We start from the raw sequence: 23,854 nt of genomic DNA on the forward strand, positions 1-23,854 counted from the left end.
ATGGGTCTGGAGTTCATTTGAAGTGGCTGGAGGCCCTGTTATGCCCATTCTCTATCTGCCTCTTTCTCTCTCTCAAATAAATAAATAAAAATAAGTATAAAAAGAAGAAATAAGATATAGCTGGGCATCGTGGAACACGCCTTTAATTGCAGCATTCAGGAGGCAGAGGTAGGGGCATGGCCTTGAGTTTGAGGTCAGCCTGTCACTACAGAATGAGTTCCAGAGTGAGGTTAGCCTAGGCTTGAGTGAGACCTTACCTGGAACAAAAAAAGAAAGTAAACACTTGAAGGGAAGGGGCCAGGCCTCAATGAATATCAAAGATCCATAGTCTTGTTTTCTTTCTTTGTTTGCTTTATGTTTGTTTGTTTTGTTTTTTCGAGGTAAAGTCTCACGCTAGCTCAGGCTGACCTGGAATTCACTATGTAGTCTCAGGGTGGCCTTGAACTCACAGTGATCCTCCTACCTCCGCCTCCCGAGTGCTGGGATTAAAGGTGTGCACCACTGTGTCTGGCTCATATTCTTGTTTTCTTATTGTAATTCTGTTGTGTGATTGGTGTCAGTTTGTTTTCCCAAAGGGAAAAACCAGCCTGGGATTTAAGTGTATAATATCTGTTAGTTGTAAAACCAGGACACATAGGATTTTTTTGAAATTTTTATTGGAAATTTATAAAAGGTATAATTTGGTTATATTTCCATCAGATTATCCTCTTTTGTCCCCTTTCCTCTATCCCAGTTCCCTTGAGGGTCCTCCTCAGTGGGGTTGTGAATGTATCAGTGGGTTCCTATGGTGTAAAACAGTGCCTCATAGTATGCTTTCCCATCCTGTGGCTCTTAAATTCTTTCTAGCCCCTTTTTCCTGTCTTCCCTGAGCCACAGAGGGCTTATTAGAAGTCTCCTTTAGTGGTGAGCTCTCAGCAATCTCTTTCCTTTTGCTTAGATGAGTTTGAGTCTCTCTGGTGTGTACCAGCCTCTCCCTGGAGAAGGTTTTCTGGTGAGCAGCGAGAGCAGCACTTACATTTAATCCTTCTCCCACTCTGTATTTTCTGGCCCCTGACTGTGTGATAGAGATGACTAGCCCAGTTCTCGGCACTGGGCTTTCTTTCATCTGTTTGATGGTCTTGGGCCTCCCCAGTATTTGCTAGCATCTGTAAGAAGCAGGATCTCTAGCCAAGAGTTGAGAGCAGCATGGATTGAAGGGAATACACATAGACATTTAGAAGACTTTGAGTAGCATAACCTCTCCATTTAGCCAAAGAACAGTGGAAGCTTCCTTTTGGGTCTGTGACCTTCCCAGCCATAGTCTTCTGATTTGGCTCACAATATCAGGCATGCATGAATTCCCTCCTACTGATGGAGCCTCATATCCAGTCAGAGAGCAGTTGATTACCCCCATAACCTGTGTACCACTATTGCGCTGGTGGGTATATCTTGCATGGCCAGTAAATCAACCATGGCTTTAAGTATAGTGCTAGCTGTGATGTTTTGGCTGTGTCGATCACTCCCTTGAAAAGGGTTGTGAGTCATGTGTGGAGCTCCATGGGTAAATGTGCTATGATCTCTTTAGTGGTGTTTAACGGTAGCAGACAGCTTTCAGGTTTGCTGAGATGAACTTTTAGATGAAGGGATATTTACTGAAGCTTACAGATCCAGGGGAAGTTCTATAATGGCAGAAGAAGCTGGCTTTTCACAGGACCAGACAGAGAGAGGAGCACCAGCCTAAAGGCCACACAGCACAGCACACTTCAGGAACTCCAGCTAGGCACACTTTGCATATCTTTAGATTGAAATCTCAAACCTACCACCACACCTTGAGACCCTCCCAGTGACACTGTCTCCAGCAAGGTGGCTGTAGATGTAAACTACAAACTAATAAAACATTGAATATTTTGGGGACTATATATTCAAACTACCACATTCTGCTCCTGACCCCCAATAGAGTCATAATCATCACACATTATAAATTGTACTCAGTTCAGTTTCAAAGGTCCCCACAGTCTTGACCAATTTAAGATGGTAAGTCCTGTAAAATCAAACAAGTTAAATACTTTTACCATTTAAAAGCACATAATGAACATTTTCAACTGGTATAATGTGTAGTAAGGAGAGACTAAAACAGTGTAAACTCAACCACCATCAAACAAACATCAGACTTTTGTAGTTCAAGTTCAATATAACCAGAGACTGACAGTCTCCACATTTTCTAATTCCACCCCTCCAGCTGGGCAGAATACCCAGCGACCACTTACATCCTAGGCCAAAGGTAGCCCTTGCACAGTCCTGGTATATCCAAAACATCTTCAGGTCTTCATGCAAACCATGGTCCATCTTCCAAAGGCTCTTTCAGCCTATCAGGGCATCAGGCACTGCCTCATGCTGCTTCTCGGCAGCGGCTCCTGGAACTGTGTATAATTCATGACCACTTCTTGTGATTTTTTTATGCTTCTGAAACAAATACCAGGTGTGCAGGACACAGCTATATTTTTACTTCAGGGTCAAAATAAATCATAACCTTGAAAAACAGGTTCCTTCTCTAGTCAATTCTTTCCAAAGGAGTTTGCGTTTTTATGATCATCTTTCCTCTGGCATCTTTATTATTTTTTTTTTAAAGGTCTTGAGGGTTTTACCCCTGCCTGTCATTTTATTTTATTTATTTTTATTTTTATTTATTTATTTGTTTTGGTTTTTTGAGGTAGGGTCTCACTCTAGCCCAGGCTGACCTGGAATTCACTATGGAGTCCTGGAGGGCCTCAAACTCACAGCGATCCCCCTACCTCTGCCTCCCAAGTGCTGGGATTAAAGGTGTGCGCCACCATGCCTGGCCATCTTTATTGTTTTAATGTAAAGCAGTTGGGCCATCTTCCTTAAGATTGCTAATGTTTTGATAGTAGCAGGTTCAGTTACCTAAGACCAGTCTCAGTGCCTGTAATTTTAACTTGCTTGAGGTTTTTCAGCTTAAAAATCTTTTATTAACAACTTCCATGATTAAAAAAAAAAATATCCCATGGTAATGCCCTCTCTCCTCCCTCTTTGCCCTTTGAAACTGCATTCTCCATCATATCCCTTCCCCCTTTCAATCAGTCTCTTTTATTTTGATGTCATGATCTTTTCCTCCTATTTTGATGGTCTTGTCTATATAGTGTCAGGCACTGTGAGGTCATGGATATCCAGGCCATTTTGTGTCTGGGGGGAGCACATTGTAAGGAGTCCTACCCTTCCTTTGGCTCATTCTTTCCACCACCTCTTCCACAATAGACCCTGAGCCTTGGAGGGTATGATAGAGGTATTGCAGTACTGAGTACTCCTGTCACTTCTTTCCAGCACCATGATGCCTTCTGAGTCATTCCAAGGTCACTGCCATCTGAAAAGAGAAGATTCTCTACCAAAAGTGACAGTAATAGCTTAAAAATCTTAAATCTCTCAGTCCAAAACTCACTTCATATACACCAGGTGTTTGTTAAAACAGTTTTTCTAGTGCACACAATAATTGACAGATAGTATAACTTCTTTCTTAATAACATTGAACAAAGCAGTGATGGTTTATGTCCCCAATTAAACTTCATAGTAACTCAGGCATGTAAAACACCTTTATCTAAGCAGAAACCACATTCTCAAGAGGCCTGAGCATAGGCAAAACATTCAGTCTTGTGGCCAAGAAGTATTCTTCTTGTTGACTTCAGCTTGCTGAAGTCCCATGACCTCAGTTCCCCCTGCTCCAAGGACATTCTGAGAATTGATTCTCATGCTTAGCCCATCTGAACCTCCTCACTATCCTTGACACTGAAAATTTTCTAGTAACAATCAGTGACTTCTGGGTGTTCCATTGTCCAAAAAAGTAGGTTTACATATGACTTATTTATATCCTCTTAGATTTTGATTAGCCCTCCCTCCATCTTTCCTTTACTCAATCTCTTCCCCTGACCTCACTCAGGCCATTCCCCCCCCCCCCATTAATCTGTTCTTCTACTTACATATTTGTTATACTATCCTCTTAAGTCCCCTCCTCCCACCCTTTCTGTTCACTTTATATCCCCTATCTAATTTACTGGCCTTTGCTACTGAGTTTTATTCTAACTCTCATAGAATTCCAATCATTTGTAGCTAGTATCCCATATGAGAGAGAACATGTGACATTTGGCTTTCTGGGCCTGGGATACTGTACTAATTACAATCCTTTCCAGATCCATACATTTTCCTGCATATTTCACAATTTCATTTTCTTTACTACTGAGTAGAACTCCATTGTGTAAACATACCACATATTCATTATCCCCCATCAGGGACATCTAGGCTGGTTCCATTTCCTTGCTATTGTGAATACAGTGGCAATAAATATGGTTGAGCAAGTATATCTAAGGTAGTGAGATGAGTCCTTAGGATATATACCTAGGACTGCTATACCTGGGTCATATAGTAGATCTATTTGTAGATGTCTTAGGAACTTCCACACTGATGTCCACAGTGGCTAGACCAGATTCCTGTCACATCAACAGTGTAGAAATCTTAACATAATATTTTTCTTTCCCTATTAAGTTAAGGACTTTCACCTTTTCTTTTGAAGGAAGACCTTCTGGCTTCTCTTTGGCTTACCAGAATAGACAGCATCAATCACGTGCTTTGAGATAATGATAAGGCAAAATAAGGGTTACTTGATCACAAATACTATCTGATAACAGATGTCTACTAAGATATTGAGAGCTAGAGATTGTATACTACTGTAACTTTCATTGCTATAGACTAGTATAATTGTTAGATTATTATTGCTAGGTGTTAGGCTCTTGCTGTGCTAGATTTACAAGTCAAACTTATCATAGATACAAGTATAAGAAAAACAGATAGGCCTGGTGCACTCAAGAGACTGAGGAAATAAGATCATGAGTTTGGGACCAGCCTGAGCTATGTAGTGTCAGATCTTGTCTCAAATAACCATAAATAAATAAAAACAAAAAGCAACATTATATAGGTTTTGGGATTTTCTGTGGCTTAAGGCACCTACTGGAGGAGGGAGTCTTGAAACATACTCCTTGTGGATAAGGGAAAACCATTGTACCCGGCTATCTATGGTGTCAAGTCCCCAAGGAGATGCTGTTTCTCAGTGAGCAGACTAGATTTTTTTTTTCCCCCACTGAGCCAAAATCCCAGGCCAGGAAAGAGCTTGTTCAGATATTTGGATTAATTCATGGGTTTTATGAATGATTACTTAGTAAAGTCCCTCCACTCCACACACATACTATTATACCAAGTTTAGTAAAAATGCCTATGTTCAGTGAGTTAATTTTTCAAGTTATGCAAGGCATCAAGCAGTTGTCACAGTCGGAAAGTTTGTGAAGTTTTCCCATAGTTGTCTATTTGATTCAGCGCAGTTTGGTGTTTGTGAGTACCTGTATCTTTGAGTGGAAGTGGAATGGAAATTGTTAACCTGTGGGATGGAAATTTGAAGGCAAAATGCCAGGTATTCTTCAGTGTTTTCTTAGTTTTCAGGATGAATAGCCAGGAGAATTCATCTATAATTCAGCTTTTGTCAGATGGTGAGTTTTTGGAGTTAATGGCCTACATTTTAAATACTCATTCCAAACCAAACAATAAAGTTTGCAAGGTGTGTTCACCCCACCCTTGTAAGAAGTAAGTGTTGTCTGGGGCTGGAGGGATGGCTTCACGGTTGAGGTGTTTGCCTGCAAAGCCAAAGTACCCTGGTTTGGTTCCCCAGGACCCACATTAGCCAGATGTACAAGGGGGTGCACACATCTGGAGTTTGTTTGCAGTGGGTAGAGCCTCTGGTGTACCCTTTCTTTCTGTCTCTCTCTGTCTTTCTCTGTCAAATAAATGAATAAAAATAAAATATTTGAAAATAAAATTTTTTAGAATTAAGTGTTGTTTGGAAAATTGTCTTGAGGATTTTGGCTTTGTGTCTTGCCAACATTTGAGAGAGTCTGTTTTATGTAGAGGCCCCGGTTAAGGGCTCTTGGGGGCAGTCTTTATTTGTGAAATCTTGCTGACCAGTATTGAGGAAAGTGAGCATTGCCATTTCTAAGTACTTACCTTTCTCATACCCACTTGCTAGGGAAAGGAGGTGACAGGGTGGTGTGTGGGGATAGAGTGCAATTGCTATCTCCTATCTTGGGTTTTTCTCCCTCCACGTAATTTTAAGCACCCTGACCCCTGGAGTTACACTCTGTGAGACTTGGCCTCCAGCCTTCTCCTCCAATTGACTAGTAGTTCCTTGTAATGAGAATGAGTGACTAGCCACACAGGATATGCTGCGTGTGCGTGCACACACACGCACGCACGCACACGTGCACACATGTTTGGAGTGAAATGTTCCAAGCAAGATATGACTGGCTTATTTTTTTTAATGTTTTTATTTTTATTTATTTATTTGGCAGAAGGAGAGAGGGAGAATGGGCATGCCAAGGTCTCCAGCCACTGCAAATGAACTCCAGACACATGCACCACCTTGTACATTTGGCTAATGTGGGTCCTGGGGAATCGAACCTCAGTCCTTTAGCTTTGCAGGCAAACGCCTTAACTGCTAAGCCATTCCTCCAGCTCATGACTAGCTTGTTTGGTGGATCAGCCATGGCAGAGTGTGGTAGAGCCTTGTTGCTTTCATGTACTTGGCTCTCTTGCAGGCACACAGCAGACTTCTGGTGGCCTTGGCCCAGCTCTTTGAGCCAAAGTCTTAGGGAAAGTCTGAGCAGTAACTTGGCTAAAAGACCAAGTGCCACTGAGTTCAGACTTTGCTATCTAAGAACTATCTTCGCTGGGTCCAGAAGCTGGTGAATCCGGAGACCTGGGATAGTAACTCTAGTTTTGCACTATTTTAGAACTGTACCACATCAGACAGGCAAAGACCCTCTTAAGGCTCCAATAGAAGTGGCTACTTCTACTGCTTGAGACTGTCCACAGCAAACTGCTTGTCTTGCGATTATTAAAGGTCTTGCAGTGTAATGTAAGAAACTAACTATAACTCCATCATCAGAAAGCAGGAGGTGTCCTTGGGGGAGAGGTCTAACCCACATGTTTCCAGAAGCTTCTGTCTGGTTGCTTCCCTGTGTGCGTTGCCTTGTAGCTGTTACCCCTGGCTAAGACGTTTTCAGGAGTCTGCCTTTGCGCTTGTCGCGTTGCATGCCTCGGGTAAACGTAACTTCGAGGCCTGGGAGTTAGGGTGTCAGTCTGTGTTTCCTTTGGCGTCCTCTGAAGCTTTCCTTCATGCTTTCTCCCACTCTGGCCTCATGCTGTGGATCTAGCCCTTCTTTTAGGCCTAGCTTGGTCTCACCCATATCAGCGCCAACTTACTCTATCTGTTTTTGTATAGTGCCCATGTTGGCATTGCTTTCCATATAATTTTTTTGACTTCTTAATGATGGCATATTTTTTTTATTTATTTATTAATTTTTATTAACATTTTCCATGATTATAAAATATATCCCATGGTAATTCCCTCCCTCCCCACCCCCACACTTTCCCATTTGAAATTCCATTCTCCATCATATTACCTCCCCATTACAATCATTGTAATTACATATATACAATATCAACCTATTAAGTATCCTCCTCCCTTCCTTTCTCTACCCTTTATGTCTCCTTTTTACCTTACTGGCCTCTGCTACTAAGTATTTTCATTTTCACGCAGAAGCCCAATCATCTGTAGCTAGGATCCACATGTGAGAAAGAATATGTGGTGCTTGGCTTTCTGGGGCTGGGTTACCTCACTTAGTATAATCCTTTCCAGGTCCATCCATTTTTCTGCAAATTTCATAACTTCATTTTTCTTTACCACTGAGTAGAACTCCATTCTATAAATGTGCCACATCTTCATTATCCACTCATCAGTTGAGGGACATCTAGGCTGGTTCCATTTCCCAGCTATTATAAATTGAGCAGCAATAAACATGGTTGAGCACGTACTTCTAAGGAAATGAGATGAGTCCTTTGGATATATGCCTAGGAGTGCTATAGCTGGGTCATATGGTAGATCAATCTTTAGCTGTTTTAGGAACCTCCACACTGATTTCCACAATGGCTGGACCAGATTGCATTCCCACCAGCAGTGTAGAAGGGTTTCTTTTTTTCCACATCCCCGCCAACATTTATGATCATTTGTTTTCATGATGGTGGCCAATCTGACAGGAGTGAGATGGAATCTCAATGTAGTTTTAATCTGCATTTCCCTGATGACTCGTGACATAGAACATTTTTTTAGATGCTTATATGCCATTTGTATTTCTTCCTTTGAGAACTATTTAGCTCCATAGCATGATGGCATATTTTTGAAGGTAGAAATTTTGTTTTCCCTTCTTAATCCCTAGTGGTATACTCTTTGTTCTGCCTTTTACCTCTACTTAGAGTAGTTTTCCCTCCCTTCTTCCCTTCCTTTTTTGTTGTGGGGATTTGGGGCTCAAACCAGGGTCTTGTGCAGGCTAGGCAAGCATTGTACCACTGTGTTATATCCCTAGTTCTCCCATAATAATGGTTTTAAACATTTTTTTTTTTAATTTATTTTCAAACAGACACAGAAAGAGTGGGCACATCAGGACCTCTAGCCACTGCAGACAGACTCCAGATGCATGCACCACTTTGTGCATCTGGCTTTACCTGGGTACTAGGGAAATGAACCCGGGTTGTTCAACTTTGCAGGCAAGTACCTTAACTGCTGAGCCATCTCTCTAACCCATAATAATGGTTTTTATTTCCATAAACCAAAATGAGTGAAATTGTAAGCAAACCTACTGTACTGAAATATAATCAAAATATTCACAGAGTGGGTTGGAGAGCTGACTGGCTTAGAGGTTAAGGCACTTGCCTGCAAAACCTAAAGACCCAGGTTCGACCTCCTAGAATATACGTAAGCCAGATGTACATAGTGGTGCATGCATCTGGAGTTTGTTTGTAGCAGCTAGAAGCCCTGGTGTGCCCATTCTCTCTCTTTCTCTAATAAATAGATACAAATATCTACAGAATAGTATATACTAAATTATTAATATGTTAATATGATCTTGTTTTAACGTAGAAACTTTTAGACAAAGTATCTAGTACCCTAGACTGGCCTTGAGCGTGCTGTGTAACCAAGGGTGACCTTGAACCCTTCTACCTCCATTTTCTAAGGGTTATAGGTATGCTTTGCCACACCCTGTTAATGTGGTACTGGGGACTGAGCCCAGGGATTCCTGAATGTTAGGCAAGCCATCTACCCTTAATAGAAATTTTAAGTTGGAGAGCATTCCTTCAATGGTTAGGAGAAATATAGATCTAAAAGTTTTATTAGTAACAAGTTCTTTAGGGACTGTATTAGGTACATGGAACACCTGAGACCACATATATACATACCCAAGATCCATGGGCCAGCATGCATTGACTCCAGGGTATGCTCCAAATGGGTTTCCCCTGGGATGGGGCTTTTAAGCAAGCAGTCATGAGTTCCACATTGTCACTTGCATATCTGCATCATCTGTGTTGATGTTGAAATTACTGAGTCAGGCAAGAAAGGTCTAGGGAGCTGGTCTACATTGGGAAGTGCTGTAAGGCACACATGTGGATTGCTCACAGCAAACAGCTAGGAGGAGATGGAGAACTGGAAACTCGGGTGACTGAGCCCTGCTTATATTCACAATGGGTGTGGCAGTATCATAGAGATCTAGAGACTAAGATCTAGTTCTTATAATGCTGTAATTTCTTTTATTTTTATTTTTTTCTCAATTTTTATTAACATTTTCCATGATTATAAAAAATATCCCCCATTTTCCCCTTTGAAATTCCATTCTCCATCATATCTCCTCCCCATCTCAATCAGTCTCTTATTTTGATGTCATCATCTTTTCCTCCTTTTATGATGGTCTTATGTAGGTAGTGTCAGGCACTATGAGGTCATGAATATCCAAGCCATTTTATGCCTGGAGGGAGCACGTTGTAAGGAGTCCTACCCTTCCTTTGGCTCTTAAGTTCTTTCCACCACCTCTTCCACATTAGACCCTAAGCCTTGTAAGGTATGTTCGAGATATTACTCGATACTCTAGTCACTTCTTTCCAGTACCATGGTACCTTCTGAGTTGTCCCAAGGTCACTGCCATCCGAAAAGAGAAGATTCTCTACCCAAAGTGAGAGTAGTTTTAATATGAGTATAAATATTAAGAGAAGTGCTTACTGGGAAGTTTGATAAGCATAGTATATACATTTATCCAGGCATCAATAATGCTGTAATTTTAAATTAGTGATGTATGTAGCAGGTATGAGATACATTACAATTAAAAACATTTTTTTAAAATTTATGTATTTGACGGGAGGCAGAGGTAGGAGGATTGCCGAGAGTTCAAGGCCACCCTGAGACTACAGAGTTAATTCCAGGTCAGCCTGGACCAGAGTGAGACCCTACCTCGAAAAACAAAAAAAAACAAAAAAAAAAAAATTTATGTATTTGAGCCAGGCATGGTGGCGCATGCCTTTAATCCCAGCACTCGGGAGGCAGAGGTAGGAGGATCGCCGTCAGTTCGAGGCCACCCTGAGACTGCATAGTGAGTTCCAGGTCAGCCTGGGCTAGAGTGAGACCTTACCTTGAAAAATCAAAAAAAAAAAAAAATTTATGTATTTGAGAGAGAAAGAGAGAGAATGGGTGCTCCAGGGCTTCCAGCCACTTCAAACAAACTCCAGATGCATGCGTCACCTTGTGCATCTGGCTTATGTGGGTCCTGGGGAATCAAACGTCGGTCCTTTGACTTTGCAGGCAAGCAAGCACCTTACCGCTAAGCCATCCTTCCAGTCTACTATATTACAATTCTAATGTGAAGTGAGAATGAGTGAGTTCATTAGTGGCAGCACAAGTACTGCTGATTTTTATGTTTAAAATTGAGAGAAGCACTACATTTCACTTATAACTTACTAAAAGTAATGATGGGCTTTTTCCTTTCCTGAGCCCCTTTTATTCTACCCTAAATCAACTGTGGGCCTGAGGTGGAACACTCAGAGAAAGCCCTAGGCAGAGAAGACTCGTGATTGACAGGTGGCTGCTCTGAGTTTTTTGGGTTTTGCTCTGCTCAACCACACTGCTCATCTCTTCTGACCTGGTCCAGTCTTCATACCTCTGGATAGTACTCAGTTCTACTTTGTACCCTCATTTCTGTGTCTAAGCTAATAGAGTTGCTTTGTGGGCCTTGCTTTTTTAGGACTCTGTCTTGAGAGAGATGATAGCCGTTTTGCAGCATTGGCAATAGGGAGCCCAGTTGTCAGTGGGAGGGGTTAGGTCCTTTCCCCTAGACACGAAGGTAAGGACCAGAACTGATGGCAGAAATTTTGACCACAAAAATGCTGGCAACAGTTGTTTCTGGGCATTGTGCTTCCTGTGTATATAGGAAAAGAAAGTCTGCTGATGGGATTGGATCAATGTACCTCTTTGCCTCCTAGAGCTGCCTCACAGCCTCTTCCCTTCTTTCCCCCTCATCCAGGGCAAGCTGGCCTCATTTTTCCTGTCTCGGGTGGATGCCTTGAGCCCTCAGCTCCAGCAGGTAAAGGGAACAAAAGGTGCAAAGAACTCAGGGCTGTGAACCTGGAGCATCTCTTACAGCTCATTCTTAGCTTTCTCTGTTGCAGCCTTTGGACCCCATTATTATTTCCTTTGTATTAACTTGTACAATTACTGACTTCTGACTTCTGTAACCATCTGGGCCCCTTTGCCTCACTGCCCCTTGAGCTCCTGCTTATCTCTGGTCTCTTGGGCATTAGTAGGGTAAGAGTCCTGTGGCTGGGCTAGTTCCCTTCTGACAAACTTTCTGCCCTTTTGTAGCTGGCCTGCGAGTGTTACTCTAGGTTGCCCTCTTTAGGGGCTGGCTTTTCCCAGGGCCTGAAACACACAGAGAACTGGGAGCAGGAACTCCACAGCCTATTGGCCTCACTGCACACCTTGCTGGGGGCCCTATACGAGGGAGCAGAAACAGGTAGGGACAAAGGTTATTTATAGGATAGATTGGGGAGCTTGGCAGGAGGGAATGGGAGTGTGGTCCAGAGGGGCAGGACAGTGGGTTACCAGACAATATGGATGAGAACATAGATGAGTCATCTCCCACAAATGAGAAAGAAGGAATGGGAGAAAGACAGAATGTATATGGAAGTTGTATTGCTGCTTAGCTTCTGTGCAGAATGAAGGCCCTGGAGTGGAGACATTGCTTTCCCACTCAGAAGATGGTGATACTCATATCCTGCTCCGGCTTCGGCAGAAGTTTTCAGGACTGGCCCGCTGCCTGGGGCTCATGCTCAGGTAGGTGGTGTGTGTGTGTGTGTGTGTGTGTGTGTGTGTATTTCGAAGGGAGTTGGGGCTTGTGGCTGGAGTTGAGGTGGTTGTATGGAATCATGCTTGAGAGGCTACTCTGAAGTTCTCCTTGCTGTGATTCTCTTTAGTTCTGAGTTTGTGGCTCCTGTGTCCATGCCAGTGCAGGAAATTCTGGATCTCATTTGTCGGATTCTCAGTGTCAGTGGCAAGAATATTGTGAGTAGACTGTCCTCTGCATGTTACCCTTGTTTAGGACCCAGGGACATCAAGGAAAGCACCTAAACTCTCATCCCTGAAGTTGTCCTTGGCAATTCCTTACTTTACCCGTATACCATTACTCCCTATGCTTTCCTGAAAAATATGCCATTGTTCATGTTGTGTAGACCAGGACCACTTGTGGCCTGTGCTCCTCCCGCCCCAGGGGAGGGAGGGTAAATTTGAGAATTAGCTAAGTTGTTGTTTGGAAGCTCAGCCATCTTCCCCCTCCTTTCTGTGCATGGTGAAGGATGGGGGTTTGGTTTTGTTGGGAGAGCTAGTGCTAGAGGGTGAGTTTCCTAACTCTTTCCTCACTCTTTTTTTCTGAATGTGTCTGCAGAGCTTGCTTGGAGATGGTCCCCTGAGGTTGCTTCTGTTGCCCTCTATACATATTGAAGCCTTGGACCTGCTCTCTGCACTCATCCTTGCGTGAGTGAGATTGGATAGGGTGTGGATAAGGGGGTGAATATGCTGGAAATGAGGGCCTCCATTCATTTCTGTTCTCAGGTGTGGAGGCCGGCTCCTGCGCTTCGGGACCCTCATCAGTCGCCTGCTTCCCCAGGTCCTCAATGCCTGGAGCACTGGGAGGGACACCCTCTCTCCAGGCCAGGAGAGGCCATACAGGTGACCGTCCAAGAAGGGTATAGAGGGGAATGGGTAGATGAGGACATGCCATTGGTTCAGGGTCTCTAGACGTGGTAGCTCTGTGTTCATACCTCGCCTTCCTTGCTCATATTCCAGCACCATTCGGACCAAGGTGTATTCTATCTTAGAGCTGTGGGTGCAAGTTTGTGGAGCCTCAGCAGGTGTGCTTCAGGGAGGAGCCTCTGGAGAGGCTCTGCTCACCCACTTGCTCAGTGACATCTCCCCACCAGCTGATGCCCTTAAGGTGAATGAGACCTTGAGTTCTGTCCCTGTGCTCCTGTGCCCATTGTCCACATGTGCCTGTCTCCTGATTGTCGTGCTCTTCTGTTTGTACATATATTGTGATTTGTCTTTCCCTCCACTACCAGCTACACAGCCCCCATGGGAGCTCCGATGGAGGTTTACAAAGCGGAAAGCCCAGTGCCCCCAAGAAGCTAAAGCTCGATATGGGGGAAGCTATGGCCCCTCCTAGCCACCGGAAAGGAGACATCAATGCCAATTGTGATGTGTGTGCAGCTGCGCTGAGAGGTGGGTGATGGCCTGAAGTGGTACCTCAAGACTAGATAGGAAAATGAAGGGTGTATACAGTGCCATGTGATGTTGGGAAGGAGTAGAAACAGCTGTGCTATTAGTGGGGTCTTGGTTTTGCTATGAGGATCAAGTAGTTTTCCCCGCCTCCCCAAAGTCTCAGTTGTCACTTGTACTCAACAAGCACTTTGTGTATGTACTGTGTCAGGTACACTTAGAGGAAATCCTACCCATTCATGTTTCCAGCTGGGCAGTCTGCTAGGTGTGGCTTCTATGCCTCTTGTGCAAGAAAACATGAGCAAAAATTAGAAGGTGGATGCTGAACCGTTAATGCTCTGGGTCCTATGTTTTGTATTGCCCACCACCTTACAGAGCTGTATGATGCACATTTATAATCCCAAGCTTTATAAATGTACATTGTAATTTATTATCTCCATGATCTTATCCCCATCTTCTACTGGAGGAAGCACTGAGAGAAGGTAATGCCTTGCCCAGGGTTGGCAATGGCAGCTGGGTGCTCCTGGTGGACTGCTTGTTTCAGGAACCCTTGTGCTTCAACCTGCCTCTTTTATGCCATTCCCTTCCCAGGCCTCAGTCGGACCGTTCTCATGTGTGGGCCTCTCATCAAGGAGGAGACTCACAGGGTTAGTAGAGCCTGGTCCCCACGGAACCTGGGGAGTGGGCTGCTACTCTGTGCATGTGGAAGTGTGCACCCCAGAAATGGGTCATTGAAACCTGGGAATGAGACCCTATAGAAGGGTTTGGTGGTCTTGGTGTAGTTTCTAGACATATTCTGTGTTCTTTTCAGCGACTTCATGATCTGGTCCTGCCCCTGGTCATGAGTATCCAGCAGCAGGGTGAGGTCCTGGGCAGCTCTCCTTATAACAGCTCCTGTTGTCGTCGTGAGCTCTACCGCCTGCTGCTGGCTCTACTGCTGGCTCCTTCCCCTCGCTGCCCACCTCCTCTTGCCTGTGCCCTGCAAGCTTTCTCTCTTGGCCAGCGAGAAGATAGCCTGGAGGTAACTGCTGACTAGACTGAACCTCTTTGGTTCTTAGATTCTCTTGTTCTGATGCTTACCTCATGAGACACTGTGTTCCTGGTGTTCATTCTTGGTCTTTCTTCCCCTAGGTCTCCTCTTTCTGCTCAGAAGCACTAGTGACCTGTTCTGCTTTGACACACCCCCGAGTTCTTCCCCTGCAGACTATGGGCACTGCTTGCCCGACCCCTGCCCCAGTTCCTCCTCCTGAGGCCCCATCTTCATTCAGGGCTCCACCCTTCCATCCCCCAGGCCCTATGCCCTCCATAGGTCCCATTGCTTCTTCAGGTCCTGTGCCCTCAGCAGGCCCCATGCCCTCAGCCAGCCCCATGCCTTCCACGGGTCCTGTGCCCTCACGTCCTGGACCTCCAGCCTCAGCTAACCACTTAGGCCTCTCTGTCCCAGGTCTGGTGTCGGTCCCAACCCGGCTCCTTCCTGGCCCCGAGAACCACCGTGCAAGTTCCAATGAGGACCCCGTCCTTGCTCCTAGTGGTACTCCTCCACCCACTGTACCCTCAGATGAAACTTTTGGGGGAAGAGTACCAAGGCCAGCCTTTGTTCATTATGACAAGGAGGAGGTATCTGATGTGGAGATCTCCTTGGAAAGTGACTCTGATGACAGTGTTGTTATCGTGCCTGAGGGGCTTCCACCTCTACCACCCCCGCCACCCTCAGGCTCAGGGACACCTCCTCCTCCTCCTGTGGCTTCCACTGCGCCACCAACTGCCTCCCCTCCTGTGCCAGCTAAGGAGGACTCTGAAGAACTGCCTGCAACCCCAGGGCCTCTACCTCCTCCTCCGCCCCCTCCTCATCCTGGTCCTGGTGCTGTCACGCTTCCACCACCCCAGCTAGTCCCTGAAGGAGCTCCCGCAGGGGGAGGACCCCCCGCCCTGGAAGAAGATTTAACAGTTATTAATATCAATAGTAGTGATGAAGAGGAGGAGGAAGAAGAGGAAGAGGAGGAGGAAGAGGAAGAGGAGGAGGAGGAAGACTTTGAGGAAGAAGAGGAAGATGAAGAAGAGTATTTTGAAGAGGAAGAAGAGGAGGAAGAGTTTGAGGAAGAATTTGAGGATGAAGAGGGTGAGTTAGAGGAAGAAGAAGAGGAAGAGGAGGAGGAAGAGGAAGAAGAGTTGGAAGAGGTAGAAGATGTAGAGTTTGGTTCAGCAGAAGGGGAGATAGAAGAAGGTGGACCTCCGCCCCCAACCCTGCCTCCAGCTCTGCCTCCACCAGACTCTCCTAAAGTACAGCCCGAGCCAGAACCTGAACCTGGGCTGTTACTGGAAGTGGAGGAGCCAGGGGCAGAGAAGGGATCTGGGGCTGAGATGGCCCCGAACTTGGCTCCTGAGGTAGTCCCCTCACAGGAGGAGGTAGAGAAAGAAGGGGGAAGCCCCACAGCAGGGTCACCTCCTCAGGAGCTTGTTGAAGAGTCCTCTGTTCCCCCAACCCTGGTGGAAGAGGGGACTGAAGGTGGGGGTGACGAGGTACCACCCCCACCAGAAACGCCTGCAGATGAAGAGATGGAAACAGAAGCCGAAACTGCAGCTCTCCCAACGAAGGTAAGAGAGCAGCTTGGGAAGGACCAGGAGTGGGGAGGCTGGCTGAGGAAGGGATGCACATGCTGGAGAAGGGAAGAGGTTTGCCCTAGCCTGGCCCACTCTTCTGTCTACATGTGTATGACTATTGAATTTTGTGTCTTTGTGTCTAAAAGGAGCAGGATGACACAGCTGCCATGCTGGCTGACTTCATCGATTGTCCCCCTGATGATGAGAAGCCACCGCCTACCACAGAGCCTGACTCCTAGCCCTCCTCTGCACCCCAACACTTTGTGTCCAATAAAGTTATGTCTGTAGATATTTATGCTGGTTCCAGCTCTTAACACACAGTGTTCCCAGCCAGGAGCCTGGGTGTACGCTGGTGTTGGTGTTATCTCCAGATGTCCTTGGTGTTTCTTTAGCTGGCTGTTTTCGTCACTGTTCTGAGGAGAAACCCTTAACTTAGAGGAGTAGTGAATTGTCCTGTCACTCAACAAGTGAATGTTGGAATTGTAGATTTCTTGCCCTCTGCTCCCTTCTCCATGTCTACTCATACATTTTTTTTTTTTTTTTTTTTTTAAAGGTAGGGTCTTGGCTCTAGCCTAAGCTGACCTGGAATTCACTATGTAGTCTCAGGCTGGCCTCAAACTCACAGCGATCCTCTTACCTCAGCCTATCAAGTGCTGGGATTAAAGGTGTACACCACCATGCTCAGCTCCCATTCTCCCTTTTGATAGGGTCTTTTGTAGCCCAGGTTGACCATGAATTCATAGTCTTCCTGCCTCAACTTTCCAAGTGCTGGAATTACAGATGTGTGCCACTATTCCTGTCTACCTTTGCTTTTCTGGTGTTATGTTTGTGCAGGGCTACCTGCAGGTAGTATTGCAAGGAGAGGTACAGTCTTGCTTTTGATACTGTAATCCAGGGATGGCAAGTATATGTGAATTTGAGGGATTAAATGGCCTAGTGAATAGTCCTGTGTAAGTGTACACTTAGAGTTCCTCAATCCGAAAGAACAGTCTGAGGGTTTTTGTTAGAAGCTTAGTTATTGAATTCTTTGAACTTATTTGAACTTTGGACACTCCATGCTAAAGGGATCTTGATAGTTGATTTGGGGATATGTGCTATCATAGGTCTGGTCCTTCTAATGCCAGCATCTTCATCTGTTCAACACCTCTGGTTTGCGTTTAATAATCCTTTTCACGACTTCCATCTCTTGAGACCTGCTATATTTCGTCCCATCTGGCTGTTGTCTTCATTGTTCTGTGGAGAAACCCTTACTTTAAAGGAGTAGTGAATTGTTTCTAGGGCTTACTAGGGAGAAATGAGCCTAGAGCAGGGTCTGAGAGTTTCAAGATTTATAGGCGTGGCTTGGTGTAGGTAGCTTTGTTCCTTCAGTACTGTTGGCATGTGGCTATAAGTGCTATAGAAATGTGGAGACATTTTCTAATTATTTTCTAATCTGCAGGTGTCATGAAAGGCCTTTAAAAAAAAAAAAGAATATTTTTATTTGTAAGCAGAGGGACACAGAGACCACTTTTTTATTTTTTTCGACGTAAGGTCTCACTCTAGCCCAGGCTGACCTGGAATTCACTATGGAGTCTCAGGGTGGCCTCAAACTCATGGCGATCCTCCTACCTCTGCCTCCCGAGTGCTGGGATTCAAGGCGTGCACCACCACGCCCGGCTACTTTTTTTTTTTTTTTTATGAGGGAGACAGGGAGAGAAAACTGGCACTCCAGCCACTCCAGTTGAACTCCAGATGCATGTGCCATCTTGTGCACATGTGCGACCTTTCATGCTTGCATCACCTTGTGTATCTGGCTTTCATGGGATCTGGAGAGCTGAACATGGGTGCTTAGGCTTTACAGGCAAGCACCTTAACCACTAAGCCATCTCTCCAGCTCCTGAAAGGCCTTTTTGAGGAGTTGATGCTTGAACTGAATTTTGAAAACTTCAGAAGGTTATAAGAAAATTCTCCTCAATCAATTTGAAATTTTTCAAACCCTCAGAAAAGTTAAAAGAATAATATAAAATATAGCCTTTGCCTAGCTTTGCCAGTAGTTCGTATTTAGCCATGTTAGCTTTTCCATTGTAAAATTTTTTGTTTTTTCAAGGTAGGGTCTCTTACTAGCTCAGGCTGACCTGGAATTTACTATGCAGTGTCAGGGTGGCCTTGAACTCACGGTTATTCTGCCTCCCAAGTGCTGGGATTAAAGGCATGTACCACCATGCCTGGCTACCCCCTATAATATTTTAAGTACATATGTATCAACATATATGTGTGTATTTATGTAATCTGTAATAGCTGTCTATACATATTGGTTGCTGGATTCTGAAAGTAAGTTGTAGACATCTTGGCCTTACCCTCCTTCAAACTTGTATTATCTGAGGTTAAGAGCACAACCATGGGGTGGGGCTATACCGTCTCTTGGCAGAGTGCTTAGCATTTATGAAGTTCAAGGTTGATCCCCATGAGTGCATAAACTAGGTGTGATGGTATACACCTGTAATCCCAGCATTTGGGAGGTATGGACAGAAAGATTAAAAGCTCAGGCTCATCCTTGGCTATCTAGCGCATTTGAGGCCAGCCTGGAGTACATGAGACCTTGTCTTAAAACAAAATTGGTTGAGGGAAGCTGGGCGTGGTGGCGCATACCTTTAATACAGCACTCGGGAGGCAGAGGTTGGAGGATCACTGTGAGCTTTTGGCCAGCCTGAGACTACATAGCAAATTCCAGGTCAGCCTGGGCTAGAAAGTGAGACCCTTCCTCAAAACACCAAAAAAAAAAAAAAAAAAAGGTTGAGGGGATGGGGAGATGGCTCAGTAGGTAGATGTTTAAATGTAGACGACCTGAGTTGAGATAACACCTACTTAAATGCCAGGCCTGAAGTGCACCTGTAGGGACAGAATGCTGGCTACCTGGACTAGCCAAAGTGGTGTTCTTAGCTCAGTGAATGACCCTGGCTCAAGTAAGGTGGGGGAGAGTAATGGAGAGAAAGACCTGATTTTGACCTCTGGCCTGCACATGCACACATCAGCCACACAATACACACCCTTGTGGAAAAACAGCCAACAACAAGCAATAAAACCTAAGAAAAGCAACAGTTCAATAATAAAATGGACAGTTTGCTTAAGGTTTTCACTTGACAATGGTGCCTTTTTTTTAAAGCTGGAAGTGACTGGTTTGAGATAGGATTGTATTGGTTTTCAGTATAATATTCATTAAATTACCTGAGATATTGGGTACTTGTTATAAAAGGCTTTATGTTTGATGACTGCCCAGTCATGGACGTGTGAATGTGTGTAAGTGGTCGAAGTTAAGCTGTGATGTCGAGTAGGTTAGGTGTAACAAGTGTATTTCCACGTTGATGGCAGGCTGGTTGGGTGCAATCCCATTATAAGATAAAGGATGTCACTGTTGTACTTGTGGTAACAAGCACACTTCCTTGTTCTCAAGAGAGCTGGCTTTCTCATGTGTTGCCTGTTGATCAAGAGGTTCTTTTTTAGATGAATAGGATCTGTAAGGCTTAAGGATCACTGCTGCAAGGCAGGTGCAGAGTGGTGAAATCTAAATTTTGTTTTTCTAAAAGGGAAAGAACCTGATTTCTGGAAACTAGTTAGAAAAATTTAATGTTGACCCTGGGAAAGGCTAGGAACAGGAGTGCTACTGAGTAGATGAGTTAGATAATATATATTCAGAAGTTAAGATTCAGGTCTGTGAATAAGACTTCTGGCCCTTCTTGTGTAGGCACCAGATCAGCTCCCTTGAATAGTGAGTGTGCTGTGTTCACATTACTCTTCAAGAGAACGTGCTATGCATTTGCAAGCAAATATGTATAGTAATCTTTTACATGATTCATAATATAGTATGATTTTTAATTTCATATAAATCACTTGATTTCACTTTTGGGGGACTTATTTAACAAATATTTATTGAGAAACAACTATTTGCCAGACAACCATTTTATATATATATAGATAGATGGATATAGATCTTGACTGAGATACATATGTGTGTGTGTGTCATTTATATATTTTATACATATTTTTGAAAAAACTACATCCATAGGAGTTTGGACCAGATTCATTTAGGAGAGTTTACATCACCTGTGTGAAGGCTGTGAGTTCACAGTCGTAGTCACTCAGGTCCAGTCTGTGGCCCTTGGGCTGCATGTTGCCAGATAACAGCTGAAGATAATTGAATGCAACCCAGCACAAAATTGTAAGTTCTGAGTAGGATCTTTAATGATTTTTTCTGTAATTGTATGGTTCTTGAGCTTCGCAGATGATAGGTGGTGACTGACAGATGAGTAAGGTCTGTATAAAATGGCAATATGAGCCATGGGAAAGTAAGGAAAGGAGCTACAGCTTTGTGTGGAGGTGGGGCTTTTTTTTCCCCCTGCATTGGTGAAACTTTTCAAGCTAGTTGAAAACATAAAGAACATTTCTGTGCGTGCCATGTGCATAATTTTAAGTACAGTGGTCAGGGAGGCTGTGAGAAAATGAAGTTAAATAGACTCAGAGCCACTGGGGGAGACATTTTCTTGGTGACAGGCATGGCAAGTACAGAATTCCCGAAATGGGAACACACTTGGTGCTTCCAAGAAAGTTTTAAAGGGGGGGGAGGGATGTGCTCAAGTAGACTAGGGTGGACATGGGGATGAGATGGAGCTGTGGTGTAGGGTATAATCTCTGGGATGAGGTGAAGCTGCTGGGCCATTTCAAGCAGATAATTGACATACTTAACACTTGTTTACCAGGTCCACCTGATACTCTCAATCAAGGATTTGGTGGAGCAGAGATTTCAGTAGGAAACAGATTCATTTAGGAGAGTTTACATCACCTGTGTGAAGGCTGTGAGTTCACAGACAGCCTGGGGCTACAGACTGAATTCTAGGTCAGCCTGGGCTAGTGTGAGACCCTACCCCAGGGGAAATAATTTGGGGGCTGGAGGGATTGCTCAGCGATTAAGGTGTTTGCTTGCAAGGCCTGATGACCAGATTTAATTCTCCAGTACCTATGCGAAGCCAGAGGCACAAAATGATACATGCCCCTGGAGTTTGCAGCCGCAGGCGGTCCTGATGTGCCTGATTTCTCCCTCTGTCTCTCTGTCGCAAGTAAAATACTTTTTTAAAAAGTCCCTGACCTGTGTAAGTTGATTGTTTCGCTGCCATAGAGAGATGGTACATATATACACAGGAAATGTGAATGTATCTTTCACGTACTTGTCAGCTAAGTTCCAGAGTCACTGAGTCTTTCTTGGATACTGTGTCAGGTACTGCTCCCGCCCAGGAGTATGATGTGTGTTCAAGCCCTTGCCAATGTGATTTGACTGGCATGTTTAATGGCACATCTGTGTATCTTGAATCTTCATTTCATAGCTCTATACATTAGGAAAATTTGTGTTTGCCTCTAATAAGAATTGCTTCTCTCTGATTTTTTAATAAGTTCGGTTTTTGACTACTTACAGCATTTCAAAACTTAATGACCTGTTTTCGGATCCCCAGTACCCATGTAGAGTCATGCCCAGAGTGGCACATGTATACAGAGTTTGTTTGCAGTGGCTAGATGTGTCCTGGCACTCCCATTCTCCTTCCCTCTCTCTCCTCCCCCTGTGTCTGCTTGCAACTAAATTTTTTAAGCCACCTGAGGGGTAGATAGATGGTTCAGTGGTTAAAGGCATTTGCTTGCAAATCCTTATGGCCCATATTCAATTTCCCAGTACCCATGTAAAAACAGATGCACAAAGTGGTGCATGCACCTGGAGTTTGGCACCCATATTCATTCATTCATATTCGCTCTCTCTTCCCTTGCAAATAAAATGTTTTTTAAAAAGCACCTGAGTGTATGGAGGATATTCAAGCCACCACAAATGGGAACCCCACAAGATAGTTAATAGGTCCATAAGATAAGTGCTGATAGGTAGAAGATCTGAGGGTCTCCAAAGCATACTATAGGGAAGTGACAAACATCAGGGCAGATACTTTGGTCAGAAAGCTGTTCAGTTCTAAACGACAAGACAAGAAGCAGTATTTTGATATCCACACTGAAAAGCTATGTCAACTTAAAAATAATAAAAGTTTTGTTCCCCTTGGAGGGTGCGGGTTGGGGAGATGGCCCTGGAATAAGAGTGCTTGCTTGAGAAGCATGATGACCTGAGTTCGGTGTCTGACACCCACATAAAAAGGCATCACTATATGTGCCTGTAACCCCAGTGTTAGGAAGTTAGACAGTAGAATCACTGAGGCTCCGTAGTCAACCAGATAACTGGGAAATGAGCTTCAGTTCAATGAGAGCCTGTCTCAGGGAAATAAAGAGCAAGAGTGACAGAGGACACTTAGTTGTTCTCTGGCCTCCCCACAGTCCACAGGGTGCATACATCTGTGTACATATGTGAATATGTCATACTACATACACGTCAATTTACATTTCTCTGACATTTAAAAGTCTATAGGAAAGGCAACCATGAGAGTATAATGTACCCATATATAGCAACTTAGATTAAATGTTAATTTACCTCACTTGAATTCTCTGTACTTTTTTTTATCCATTTGAGAACAAGTTACTTTTTTTTTTTTTTGAGGTAGAGTCTCTAGCCCAGGCTGACCTGGAATTCACTATGCAGTCTCAGCGTGGCCTCGAACTCACAGCAGTCCTCCTACCTCTGCCTCCCGAGTGCTGGGGTTAAAGGCGTGCGCCACCACGCCTGGCGAGTTACGTCATTTTATTTTGCCTTTAACTCTTGGACACTCCTAAATTTTTTTTATAGTATATCCAGGGATGCTAACTTTATCATATACTATTATAAAATCTTCAATCAGCCCTAATAATTGAGAATTGAATGGTGATACACACTTGTAATGCTAGTGTTTGGAAGGCTAAGACAGGAAGATAATGAGTTATATGGTCAGCCTGGGTTACGTAAAAACCCTGTTTCAAGACAGACAAAACATCAAATTCCCAAAGAATTTGAGAGAATATTACTTTACGTGCTGTTACTCAGTTTTTTCCAATTGTCCTACTAGTATCTTTTGCAGCTGTTTGTAAACTTCAGCTCTATATCACCATGTCCCATCCCCAACAGACTCACTCCTGAGTCTCATCCCTTCCTGATTCCCACTGATTATCTGCATTGAATGTCTACAGCATGCTCATCTCTGCTACTGCTAACTAGCTGCTAATGCAGTGGGTTCTATGGCTGGTGCTTGTATTGTCTCTCCATCTTCTAACTTTGTTGATGATGAGGGGCTATTTGAAACAGGGTCTTACCTCAGGTTGATCTTACTCTAGGTCTTCTGCCTCAACCTCTTAAGTGCTGGGTTACAGGCTACTGTCTGTGGTTCAGATTTATAACTACTAAAAGATCTATTAATAAGAATGCTATGTATGTCAGACAAAGATAAGGTTTAACCAGGCATGGTGCCGCACACCTTTAATCCCAGCACTTGGGAGGCAAAGGTAGGCAGATTGCCATGAGTTAGAGGCCGCCCTGAAGCCCTGAGACAGCATAGTGACTTCCAGACACCCTCCTTAAAAAAAAAAAATGTTTAATATGATGAAGAATGGAATTTCAAATGGGAAAGTGTGGGGGTGGGGAGGGAG

General features: G+C 44.2%; 1 protein-coding gene across 1 annotated transcript in view; it reads left to right on the plus strand.

Annotated features, from left to right (window-relative positions):
- Pelp1 (proline, glutamate and leucine rich protein 1) overlaps positions 1-16,574 on the plus strand; it is a 32,076-nt gene extending 15,502 nt beyond the window's left edge. The window contains exons 6-17 of the mRNA XM_004657174.2: positions 11,433-11,492; positions 11,771-11,921; positions 12,112-12,241; positions 12,382-12,469; positions 12,849-12,937; positions 13,016-13,132; positions 13,250-13,397; positions 13,522-13,681; positions 14,270-14,325; positions 14,490-14,699; positions 14,810-16,273; positions 16,426-16,574. Of these exons, the coding sequence (XP_004657231.1) occupies positions 11,433-11,492; positions 11,771-11,921; positions 12,112-12,241; positions 12,382-12,469; positions 12,849-12,937; positions 13,016-13,132; positions 13,250-13,397; positions 13,522-13,681; positions 14,270-14,325; positions 14,490-14,699; positions 14,810-16,273; positions 16,426-16,518 (2,766 nt within the window). The 3' untranslated portion in view covers positions 16,519-16,574. The remainder of the gene's footprint in view (positions 1-11,432; positions 11,493-11,770; positions 11,922-12,111; positions 12,242-12,381; positions 12,470-12,848; positions 12,938-13,015; positions 13,133-13,249; positions 13,398-13,521; positions 13,682-14,269; positions 14,326-14,489; positions 14,700-14,809; positions 16,274-16,425) is intronic.
- Positions 16,575-23,854: the final 7,280 nt, after the last annotated feature.

The sequence above is a fragment of the Jaculus jaculus genome, chromosome 1 (assembly GCF_020740685.1).
Source record: "Jaculus jaculus isolate mJacJac1 chromosome 1, mJacJac1.mat.Y.cur, whole genome shotgun sequence".
In the NCBI taxonomy this organism is placed as follows: Eukaryota; Metazoa; Chordata; class Mammalia; order Rodentia; family Dipodidae; genus Jaculus; species Jaculus jaculus.